This window comes from Tachyglossus aculeatus, chromosome 2 (assembly GCF_015852505.1).
Source record: "Tachyglossus aculeatus isolate mTacAcu1 chromosome 2, mTacAcu1.pri, whole genome shotgun sequence".
Taxonomy (NCBI): Eukaryota; Metazoa; Chordata; class Mammalia; order Monotremata; family Tachyglossidae; genus Tachyglossus; species Tachyglossus aculeatus.
In genome coordinates, this window is record NC_052067.1 from 3,238,158 (window position 1) to 3,250,984 (window position 12,827).

Here is a 12,827-nt window from a genome sequence, read left to right on the forward strand (position 1 = left end):
AGGAGAAGGATGGGGAGGAAAAGGGGGAGACTAGAGGGAAGGGGTGGGGAGAAGAGCAGAGGCGCTCCTTAGGCAGTTGATAATAATAATAATAATAATGATAATAATGATATATTAACTATATATTATATTAATAGTAATTGAGGTATTTGTTAAGCACTTACTATGTGCTTAACATGCTTACTATGTGCTTGAGAAGCAGCGTGGCTCAGTGGAAAGAGCCCGGGCTTTGGAGTCAGAGGTCCTGGGTTCAAATCCCGGCTCTTCCAATTGTCAGCTGGGTGACTTTGGGCAAGTCACTTCCCTTCTCTGGGCCTCAGTTCCCTCATCTGGAAAATGGGGATGAAGACTGGGAGCCCCCCGTGGGACAACCTGATCACCTTGTAACCGCCCCAGCGCTTAAAACAGTGCTTTGCACATAGTAAGCGCTTAATAAACGCCATTACTATTATTATTATTATTATTACTATGTGGCAGGCACTGCACTAAGCGCTGGGGTGGATACAAGCAAATCGGGTTGGACGCAGTCCCTGTCCCCCGTGGGGCTCACCGTCTCCATCCCCATTTTACAGGTGAGGTCACTGAGGCCCAGAGAAGTGAAGCGACTTGTCCAAGGTCACACAGCAGACATGTGGCAGAGCCGGGATTAGAACTCAGGTCCTTCTGACCTCCAGGCCCGGGCTCTAACCGCTGGGCCATACCGCTCCTCACGCCTCTCCTTGTTGTTAGGGATCATATCTACCAAGCAGCAGGATGGCACAGTGGCTGGAGCCTGGGCCTCAAAAGGACATGAGTTCTAATCCCAGCTCCGCCACTTGTCTGCTGTGTGACCTTGGGTAAGTCACTTTACCTCTCCCCTCATCCGGAAAAGGGGATGGAGACTGTGAGTCCCACGTGGGACGGGGACCGTGTCCAACCTGATTTGTCTGTATTCACCCCAGCGCTCAGTACAGCGCCTGCCACATAGTAAGTGCTTAACAAATACCTCAGTTATTATTATTATTATTATTATTTACCACCTCTGCTGCGGCACCGTCCTCTCCCAAGCGCTCAGTACAGTGCTCTGTACCCAGTGAGCACTCCATAATAATAATGATGGCATTTATTAAGCGCTTACTATGTGCAAAGCACTGTTCAAAATCCCCTACCTTCAATATTCCTCTTTGAGAGGCAGATAATAATAATAATAATAATAATAATTAATAATAATAATGGCATTTATTAAGCACTTACTACGTGCAAAGCACTGTTCAAAATCCCCTACCTTCAATATTCCTCTTTGAGAGGCAGATAATAATAATAATAATAATAATTAATAATAATGGCATTTATTAAGCGCTTACTATGTGCGCAGCACTGTTCTAAGCACTGAATAAGAATGATGGTATTTGTTAAGTGCTTACTATGTGCAAAGCACTGTTCTAAGCGCTGGGGAGGTTACAAGGTGATCAGGTTGTCCCACGTGGGGCTCACAGTTTTAACCCCATTTTGCAGATGAGGTGACTGAGGCCCAGAGAAGTGAAGTGACTTGCCCAAAGTCACACAGCTGACAGTTGGCGGAGCTGGGATTCGAACCCATGACCTCTGACTCCAAAGCCCGGATATCGGAGCTCCTCCGGGCAGTAATCAAAGAGCTTCACTGGCTTTTGGCTTTGTTCTCTGTCGGTCAATCCTATTTACTGAGTGCTTACTTTGGGCAGAACACTGTAATAAGCGCTTATATGTATATATGTTTGTACATATTTTTTTTTATTCTATTTTTTTTACTCTATTTTATTTGTACATATCTATTCTATTTATTTTATTTTGTTAGTATGTTTGGTTTTGTTCTCTGTCTTCCCCTTTTAGACTGTGAGCCCACTGTTGGGTAGGGACTGTCTCTATATGTTGCCAACTTGTACTTCCCAAGCGCTTAGCACAGTGCTCTGCACATAGCGCTCAGTAAATATGATTGATGATGATGACGATGACAACAGAATAATATAACGGACAAATTCCCCGCCCACAACGAGCGGACAGTCGAGAGGGTGTCCGGACAATACGGGCAACCAAAAATGCCTTTAGCCAATCGATCAATCAATCCGTGGTGCTTTTTGAGCGCCTGCTGAGTGCAGAGCACTGTACTAAGCACTTGGGAGAGGACAATAAACAGACACCTTCCCTGCCCACAGCGAGCTTACAGTCTAGAGGGGGAGACAGATGTGATAGAAATAAATTCCCTCGGCCGAGCCCCAGTTCCTCTTTTCTCCAGGAGCCCAACGGCTTGTGTTATTGTGCGGCTTGTGTTATTGTGCGGTTTTGTGTCCTAAGACGCCCCGGGGGCCTGGGGTGCGGGGATGGGGGGGTGTTGGAGAGGTACTAGACGCCCCCTGGGCCTAGGGGACTGGTTTCTGCTCCCATTTGGGCCAATCCTCTGAGGGGAGCGGACGATTCTGGGGCATGGGGCAGGCCAAACTGCTCAGCGGCCTAAAAGAAGCCAACTATAATAATAATAATAATAATAATAATGACGATAATGATATTTGTTAAGCGCTTCCTACGTACTAAGCACTGTTTTTACTATGTGCCAGGCATGTACTAAGCGCTGGGGCAGATACAAGATAGGCAGGTTGGATGCAGTCCCTGTCCCGCATGGGGCTCACAGTCTAATAATAATAACTGCGGCATTTGGTAAGTGCTCACTTAGTGCCAGGAACTGTACTAAATGCTGGAGTAGAGGAGAATAATAATAATAATTGTGGTGTTTGTTAAGTGCTCATTTAGTGCCAGGAACTGTACTAAGCGCTGGAGTAGATGAGAATAATAATAATAATTGTGGTGTTTGTTAAGTGCTCATTTAGTGCCAGAAACTGTACTAAGCACTGGGGTAGATGAGAATAATAATAATTATAATAATAATTATGATTGTGGTGTTAAGCACTTACTATGCGCCAGGAACTGTACTAAGCACTGGGGTAGATGAGAATAATAATAATAATAATGATTGTGGTGTTTGTTAAGCACTTACTATGTGCCAGGAACTGTACTAAGCGCTAGGTAGGTGAGAATAATAATAATAATTGTGGTGTTTAATGCTTACTATGCTCCAGGAACTGTCCTGAGCATTGGGACAGAGGAGAATAATAATAATTGTGGTGTTTGTTAAGCACTCATTTAGTGCCAGAAACTGTACTAAGCACTGGGGTACATGAGAGTAATAATAATAGAAGCAGCGTGGCTCAGTGGAAAGAGCCCGGGCTTTGGAGTCAGAGGTCATGGGTTCGAATTCCGACTCCGCCACATGTCTGCTGTGTGACTTTGGGCAAGTTACTTAACTTCTCTGGGCCTCAGTTACCTCATCTGTAAAATGGGGATTAAGACTGTGAGCCCCACGTGGGACAACCTGATCACCCTGTATCCTCCCCAGTGCTTAGAACAGTGCTTTGCACATAGTAAGCGCTTAACAAATGCCAATTATTATTATTATTATTAATAATAATAATAATAATAATAATTGTGGTGTTTGTTAAGTGCTCACTTAGCACCAGGAACTGTACTAAGCACTGCAGTAGATGAGAATAATAATAATAATTGTGGTGTTTGTTAAACGCTTACTATGCTCCAGGAACTGTCCTGAGCACTGGGATAGAGGAGAATAATAATAATAATAATTGTGGTGTTTGTTAAGCACTCATTTAGTGCCAGAAACTGTACTAAGCACTGGGGTACATGAGAGTAATAATAATAATAATAATAACAATAATAATAATAATTGTGGTGTTTGTTAAGTGCTCATTTAGTGCCAGAAACTGTACTAAGCACTGGGGTAGATGAGAATAATAATTAATATAATAATAATTATAATTATAATGAATGTGGTGTTTGTTAAGCACTTACTATGTGCCAGGAACTGTACTAAGCGCTGGAGTAGATGAGAATGATAATAATAATTGCGGTGTTTGTTAAATCCTTACTATGCTCCAGGAACTGTACTGAGCACTGGGATAGATGAGAATAATAATAATAATAATTGTGGTGTTTGTTAAGCACTCATTTAGTGCCAGAAACTGTACTAAGCACTGGGGTACATGAGAGTAATAATAATAATAATAATTGTGGTGTTTGTTAAGCACTCATTTAGTGCCAGAACTGTACTAAGCACTGGAGTAGATGAGAATAATAATAATAATAATTATTATTATTGTGGTGTTTGTTAAGCACTTACTATGTGCCAGGAACTGTACTAAGCGCTGGGGTAGATGAGAATAATAATAATAATTGTGGTGTTTGTTAAGTGCTTACTATGTGCCAAGAACTGTACTAGGTGCTGGGGTAGATGATAATAATAATGAAAATTGTGGTGTTTAAGTGCTTACTATGTGCCAGGAACTGCACGAAGTGCTGGGACAGATGATAATAATAATGATAATTGTGGTATGTGTTAAGTGCTTACTAAGTGTCAGGAACTGTACTAAGCACTGGGGTGGATCAATCAATCAATCAATCGTATTTATTGAGCGCTGTCTGTGTGCAGAGCACTGTACTAAGCGCTTGGGAAGTACAAGATGGCAACATATAGAGACGGTCCCTACCCAACAGTGGGCTCAGATGGCATCATTTCTCCCCCTCGTCCCCCTCTCCATCCCCCCGATCTTACCTCCTTCCCTTCCCCACAGCACCTGGATATATGTATAGATGTCTGTACAGATTTATTACTCTATTAATTTATTTATTTTACTTGTACATATCTATTCTATTTATTTTATTTTGTTAGTATGTTTGGTTTTGTTCCCTGTCTCCCCCTTTTAGACTGTGAGCCCACTGTTGGGTAGGGACTGTCTCTAGATGTTGCCAACTTGGACTTCCCAAGCACTTAGTCCAGTGCTCTGCACATAGTAAGCGCTCAATAAATACGATTGATGATGATGATGTTGGGTAGGGACCATCTCTAGATGTTGCAAATTTGTACTTCCCAAGCGCTTAGTCCAGTGCTCTGCACACCGTAAGCGCTCAATAAATATGACTGACTGAATGAATGAATATATGTTTGTACATATTTATTACTCTATTTATTGATTGATTTTACTTGTACATATCTATTCTATTTATTTTATTTTGTTAGTATGTTTGGTTTTGTTCTCTGTCTCCCCCTTTTAGACTGTGAGCCCACTGTTGGGTAGGGACCGTCTCTATATGTTGCAAATTTGTACTTCCCAAGCGCTTAGTCCAGTGCTCTGCACACCGTAAGCGCTCTATAAATATGACTGAATGAATGCATGAATATATGTTTGTACGTATTTATTACTCTATTTATTGATTGATTTTACTTGTACATATCTGTTCTATTTTATTTTGTTAGTATGTTTGGTTTTGTTCCCTGTCTCCCCCTTTTAGACTGTGAGCCCGTTGTTGGGTAGGGACCGTCTCTAGAGGTATCCAACTTGGACCTCCCAAGCGCTCCGCACACAGTAAGCGCTCAATAAATACGACTGATGGATTGATTGATTGATTTCAGTCCGCGCTCGATAAATACGAACGAATGAACGAACGGGGGACCTTTCCTCCCTCCCTCCCGGCCCGGCTGCGGGCCCGGTGCATCCCCTGACCTTGCGGAAGTTCTCCAGCTGCTTGGAGAGGTCGGGGTCGAGCTCCCGGGAGGCGTCCTTCATCCAGAGGAGGGCTCCGCGGTATTCCGTGCGGCTCTGCTCCATGCGGTTGACGGTCAGCCACGTGTCCGAGATGGCCCGGTAACGGAAAGTCTCCACCTCCTGGTGCAGGCGGCCCAGCGGGCTGCGCAGGCCCAGCCTGCCCACGGGCCCGGGGCGCCCAATACCCGCGCGTCAGGCCTCGCGACCTCGGTCGTCGAGCCCAGCGGCTCCCAGCCCCACCATCCCTCCAGGGCGCGGATCGGGCCTACTCCCTCTCCTGCCCTCCCCCAACCGCTCCGCGCACGGTAGACTGTCAGCTCCTACTTCCCAAGCGCTCAGTCCAGTGCTCTGCACACAGTAAGCGCTCAATAAATACGACTGAACGGATGAATCGCGTCTACTCTTCTGTCCTCCCCGAAGCGCTCAGTCCAGCGCTCCACACATGGTAGACTGTCAGCTCTTTCTTTCTTTCTTTCATTCATTCATTCATTCATTCATTCAGTCGTATTTAGTGAGCGCTTACTGTGTGCAGAGCACTGGACTAAGCGCTTGGGAAGTCCAAGTCGGCAACATATAGAGACGGTCCCTACCCAGCTCTTCCAAGGCAGGGATCACTCTACTCTGTTGGGCTCTCCCAAAGCGCTCAGTACAGCACTCTGCACATGGTAGACTCTCAGCTCCTGCAGGGCAGGGGTCATGTCTACTCTACTGCCCTCTCCCAAGCGCTCAGTCCAGCACTCTGCAAATGGTAGACTGCCAGTTCCTACTTCCCAAGCGCTTCGCCAGTGCTCTGCACACAGTAAGCGCTCAATAAATACGACAGAATGAATGAATCACGTCTACTCTACGGTCCTCCCCGAAGTGCTCAGTCCAGTGCTCCACACAAGGTAGACTGTCAGCTCTTTCATTCATTCATTCATTCATTCGTATTTATTGAGCCCTTACTGTGTGCAGAGCACTGTACTAAGCGCTTGGGAAGTCCAAGTTGGCAACACAGAGAGACAGTCCCTACCCAACAGTGGGCTCACAGTCTAGAAAGTTGATCAGGCTGTCCCACGGGGGGCTCACAGTCTTCACCCCCATTTTCCAGATGAGGTAATGGAGGCCCAGAGAAGTGAAGTGACTTGCCCAAAGTCACACAGCTGACAGTTGGCAGAGCTGGGATTTGAACCCGTGACCTCTGACCCCAAAGCCCGGGCTCTTTCATTCATTCAATCGTATTTATTGAGCGCTTACTGTGTGCAGAGCACCGGACTGAGCGCTTGGGAAGTACAAGTTGGCAACATATGGAGACGGTCCCTACCCAGCTCTTCCAAGGCAGGGATCACTCTACTCTGTTGGGCTCTCCCAAAGCGCTCAGTACAGCACTGTGCACGTGGTAGACTGTCAGCTCCTGCAGGGCAGGGGTCACGTCTACTCTACTGTCCTCTCCCAAAGTGCTCAGTCCAGTGTTCTGCAAATGGTAGACGGTCAGCTGCTACTTCCCAAGCGCTTATAGTCCAGTGCTCTGCACACAGTAAGCGTTCAATAAATATGAATGAATGAATGAATCACGTCTACTCTACTGTCCTCCCCGAAGCGCTCAGTCCAGCGCTCCGCACACAGTAGGCTGTCAGCTCTTTCATTCATTCATTCATTCAGTTGTATTTATTGAGCGCTTACTGTGTGCAGAGCACTGGACTGAGCGCTTGGGAAGTACAAGTTGGCAACATATAGAGACGGTCCCTACCCAGCTCTTCATCATCATCATCAATCGTATTTATTGAGCGCTTACTGTGTGCAGAGCACTGGACTAAGTGCTTGGGAAGTACAAGTTGGCAACATATAGATCACTCTACTCTATTGGGCTCTCCCAAAGCGCTCAGGACAGCACTCTGCACATGGTAGACTGTCAGCTCCTGCAGGGCAGGGGTCACGTCTACCTACTGTCCTCTCCCAAGCGCTCAGTCCAGCGCTCTGCAAACGGTAGACTGTCAGCTCCTACTTCCCAAGTGCTCAGTCCAGTGCTCTGCACACAGTAAGCGCTCAATAAATACGACTGAACGAATGAATCACGTCTACTCTACTGTCCTCCCCGAAGCGCTCAGTCCAGCACTCCGCACACGGTAGACTGTCAGCTCTTTCATTCATTCATTCATTCAGTCGTAGTTACTGAGCGCTTACTGTGTGCAGAGCACCGGACTGAGCGCTTGGGAAGTACAAGTTGGCAACATATAGAGACGGTCCCTACCCAGCTCTTCATCATCTTCATCAATCGTATTTATTGAGTGCTTACTGTGTGCAGAGCACTGTACTAAGCGCTTGGGAAGTACAAGTTGGCAACATATAGATCACTCTACTCTATTGGGCTCTCCCAAAGCGCTTAGTACAGCACTCTGCACATGGTAGACTGTCAGCTCCTGCAGGGCAGGGGTCACGTCTACTCTACTGTCCTCTCCCAAGCGCTCAGTCCAGTGCTCTGCAAACGGTAGACGGTCAGCTCCTACTTCCCAAGTGTTCAGTCCAGTGCTCTGCACACAGTAAGCGCTCAATAAATACGATTGAATGAATGAATCACGTCTACTCTACTGTCCTCCCCGAAGCGCTCAGTCCAGCGGTCCACACACGGTAGACTGTCAGCTCCTTCATTCATTCATTCATTCAATTGTATTTAGTGAGCGCTTACTGTGTGCAGAGCACTGGACTGAGCGCTTGGGAAGTCCAAGATGGCAACATATAGAGACAGTCCCTACCCAGCTCTTCCAAGGCAGGGATCACTGTACTCTGTTGGGCTCTCCCAAAGCGCTCAGTACAGCACTCTGCACATGGTAGACTGTCAGCTCCTGCAGGGCAGGGGTCACGTCTACTCTACTGTCCTCTCCCAAAGTGCTCAGTCCAGTGTTCTGCAAATGGTAGACGGTCAGCTCCTACTTCCCAAGCGCTTAGTCCAGTGCTCTGCACACAGTAAGCGTTCAATAAATATGAATGAATGAATGAATCACGTCTACTCTACTGTCCTCCCCGAAGCGCTCAGTCCAGCGCTCCGCACACAGTAGGCTGTCAGCTCTTTCATTCATTCATTCATTCAGTTGTATTTATTGAGCGCTTACTGTGTGCAGAGCACCGGACTGAGAGCTTGGGAAGTACAAGTTGGCAACATATAGAGACGGTCCCTACCCAGCTCTTCATCATCATCATCAATCGTATTTATTGAGCGCTTACTGTGTGCAGAGCACTGGACTAAGCGCTTGGGAAGTACAAGTTGGCAACATATAGATCACTCTACTCTATTGGGCTCTCCCAAAGTGCTCAGTACAGCACTCTGTACATGGTAGACTGTCAGCTCCTGCAGGGCAGGGGTCACGTCTACCTACTGTCCTCTCCCAAGCGCTCAGTCCAGCGATCCGCACACCGTAGACTGTCAGTTCCTACAGGGCAGGGATCATGTCTACTCTATAGTCTCTTGTCCTCTCCCAACTGCTCAGTACAGTGCTCTGCACACTGTAGACTGCCAGCTCCTCCAGGGCAGGGATCAACAGAAGCAACATGGCCTAGCGGCAAGAGCCCGGGCTTTGGAGTCAGAGGTCATGGGTTCAAATCCCGGCTCCTCCAACTGTCAGCTGTGTGACTTTGGGCAAGTCACTTCGCTTCTCTGGGCCTCAGTTCCCTCATCTGGAAAATGGGGATGAAGACTGGGGGCCCCCCGTGGGACAACCTGATCACCTTGTAACCTCCCCAGCACTTAGAACAGTGCACATAGTAAGCGCTTAATAAATGCTATTATTATTATTATTGTCCGCTGTGTGACCTTGGGTAAGTCACTTCACTGCTCTGTGCTTCAGTTACCTCATCTGTAAAATGGGGATTGAGACTGTGAGCCCCACATGGGACAACCTGATCACCTTGTATGTCCCCCAGCGCTTGGTACAGTGCTTGGCACATAGTAAGCGCTTAACAGATACCATAATTATCATCCTGTCTACTCACTCTTGTCCTCTCCCAGTCAGAAAGGAGACAATCCAATCTTTTCCCCTCTCCCTTAGTCTGTGCACGTGCCTGACCTGATTACCTTGTAATAATAATAATGGCATTTATTAAGCGCTTACTATGTGCCAAGCACAGTTCTAAGCACTGGGGAGGTTACAAGGTGATCAGGTTGTCCCACGGAGGGGGCTCACAGTCTTCATCCCCATTTTCCAAATGAGGTCACTGAGGCACAGAGTAGTGAACAGACTTCCCAAAGTCTCACGGCTGACAATGGCAGAGCCGGGATTTGAACCCATGACCTCTGACTCCAAAGCCCAGGCTCTTTCCACTGAGGCACGCTGCTTCTCTTGTACCTTCCCCAGTGCTTAGAACCTAATAAGTGCTGAAAAAATACCACTATTATTTAATCCTTTCCCCACTCTGGGCCTCCAGTAATAATAATAATAATAATAATAGCATTTGTTAAGCGCTTACTATGTGCAAAGCACTGTTCTAAGCGCTGGGGGGGATACAAGGTGATTAAGTTGTCCCATGGGGGGCTCACAGTCTTAATCCCCATTTTACAGATGACGTAACTGAGGCTCAGAGAAGTGAAGTGACTTGCCTAAGGTCACACAGCAGACATGTGGCAGAGCCAGGATTCGAACCCATGACCTCTGACTCCAAAGCCCGGGCTCTTTCCACTGAGCCACGCTGCTTCTCCCTCCAAGAGGGAGGGAGAACTGGTACTTTTATCCCCATTTCCCAGCTGAGGGGGGCAGGGAATGTGTCCGTTTATTGTTCCCTCGTCCTCTCCCGGCCGCTCAGTACAGTGCTGTGCACGCGGTAAGCGCTCCGGAAAGACGACTGAACGAATGAACGAGGGAACCGAGGCCTGGAGCCATCAAGCGAGGGCCCGAAGTCGTATTTCTGGAGCGCTTACCACCTGCCCGGCACTGTACTGAGCGGCTGGGAGAGGACGACGGAACAATAAACAGACTCATTCCCTGCCCCCCTCAGCTGGGAAATGGGGATAAAATTACAAGTTCTCCCTCCCTCTTGGACTGTATATATGTATATATGTTTGTACATATTTATTACTCTATTTATATGTTTGTACATATTTATTACTCTATTTATTTATCTTACTTGTACATATCTATTCTATTTATTTTATTTTGTTCGTATGTTTGGTTTTGTTCTCTGTCTCCCCCTTCTAGACTGAGCCCGCTGTCGGGTACGGACCGTCTCTATGCGTTGCCGACATGTACTTCCCAAGCGCTTAGTCCAGTGCTCTGCACACAGTAAGCGCTCAATAAATACGATTGATTGATTGATTGATTGATTGACTGGAGGCCCAGAGTGGGGAAAGGATTAAAAAATCGTGGTATTTTTGCAGCGCTTATTAGGTTCTAAGCGGCCCGGGCCGCGGGCCTTCCCACAGGGGAAGGTGACACGACACCCCTTCCCTGTGTGTGTGTCCCTCTGTGTGAGTGTGGGTCTGTGAGGGCGACGCACCTTTGTTGTGAGGAGAAGCAGAGGGCTTTGCCCACCGCCTGCATCATCTTGCCCGCGCGGGTTTTGTCCTGGGAGCCCTGGGCGCGCAGAAATCTCCCCAGCTCGCTCTCTTCCTGCGACAGGACTGGCACGGCGGCAGGGAGGAACAGAGAGAGAGAGAGAGAGAAGGACCCACCGTAAGCCCCTCGCCCACATTTTGCCACCCCCGACCTCCCTCTGCCCCGCTCCGCTTCTCTGAATGCGCCCAGGAGGATGGCTGATTTTTTATTCAAGTCCGTCTCCCTGCCCACCCACCCCATTCTAGACTGTAAACTCATTGCGGGCAGGGAATGTGTGTGTTTAGCGGTGTATTGGATGCTCCCAAGCGCTTAGGACAGTGCTGTGCATGCAGCAGGTGCATGAGAAACAGGACTGAATGGATGAAACGCTCAATTCTCTCTTTTTGGTTCCCCCGGATTTGCAGGGGTTTCTAAACACTCAATTCTCTTCCCGGATTTGCCATATGTTGCCCACTTGTCCTTCCCAAGCGCTTAGTACAGTGCTCCGCACACAGTAAGCGCTCAATAAATACGATTGATTGATTGATTTGCGGGGGTTCCTATGTACAGTGCTCTGCACGCAGCAGGCGCTCGAGAAACAAGACTGAATGGATGAAACGCTCAATTCTCTCTTTTTGGTTCCCCCGGATTTGCAGGGGTTTCTAAGCACTCAGTTCTCTTGGTTTCCCCAGATTTGCCATATGTTGCCAACTTGTAGTTCCCAAGCGCTTAGTCCAGTGCTCTGCACACAGTAAGCGCTCAATAAATACGACTGATTGATTGATTTGCGGGGGTTCCTATGTACAGTGCTCTGCACGCAGCAGGTGCTCGAGAAACAAGATTGAATGGATGAAACCCTCAATTCTCTCTTTTTGGTTCCCCCCGATTTGCAGGGGTTTCTAAACACTCAATGCTCTTCCTGGATTTGCCATATGTTGCCAACTTGTACTTCCCAAGCGCTTAGTCCAGTGCTCTGCACACAGTAAGCGCTCAATAAATATGATTGATTGATCGATTTGCGGGGGTTCCTATGTACAGTGCTCTGCACGCAGCAGGCGCTCGAGAAACAGGATTGAATGGATGAAACGCTCAATTCTCTCTTTTTGGTTCCCCCGGATTTGCAGGGGTTTCTAAACACTCAGTTCTCTTGGTTTCCCCGGATTTGCCATATGTTGCCAACTTGTACTTCCCAAGCGCTTAGTACAGTGCTCTGCACACAGTAAGCACTCAATAAATACGACTGATTGATTGATTTGCGGGGGTTCCTATGTGCAGGGCTCTGCACGCAGCAGGCGCTCGAGAAATAAGGATTGAATGGATGAAACGCTCAATTCTCTCTTTTTGGTTCCCCCGGATTTGCAGGGGTTTCTAAACACTCAATTCTCTTCCCGGATTTGCCATATGTTGCCAACTTGGACTTCCCAAGCGCTTAGTCCAGTGCTCTGCACACAGTAAGCGCTCAATAAATACGACTGACTGATTGATTTGCGGGGGTTCCTATGTCTATCTCCCCCCGTGCAGGGCGGAGGTTCCTTGCAGGCAGAGAGTGGGTCTCAGTCGGTCAGTGACACTTTTTGGACGCTCGCTATTCGAAGAGAACTGTACTAAGCGCTTGGGAGAGGGCAATATAACAACAGAACAGACAAAATCCCTCCCCCAGTGAGCTATCGTCCAGGCTCTTTTGTTTCTTCAGTACTTT

General features: G+C 47.5%; 1 protein-coding gene across 3 annotated transcripts in view; it reads right to left on the reverse strand.

Moving 5' to 3' along the window:
- ICA1 (islet cell autoantigen 1) overlaps positions 1 to 12,827 on the reverse strand; it is a 62,215-nt gene that overhangs the window by 24,237 nt on the left and 25,151 nt on the right. For all 3 annotated transcript variants that reach the window (XM_038769506.1, XM_038769499.1, XM_038769493.1), the window contains exons 5-6: positions 11,091 to 11,214; positions 5,586 to 5,784 (exon numbers count right to left, since the gene is read on the reverse strand). In XM_038769506.1, coding sequence (XP_038625434.1) covers positions 5,586 to 5,784; positions 11,091 to 11,214 — 323 coding nt within the window. The remainder of the gene's footprint in view (positions 1 to 5,585; positions 5,785 to 11,090; positions 11,215 to 12,827) is intronic.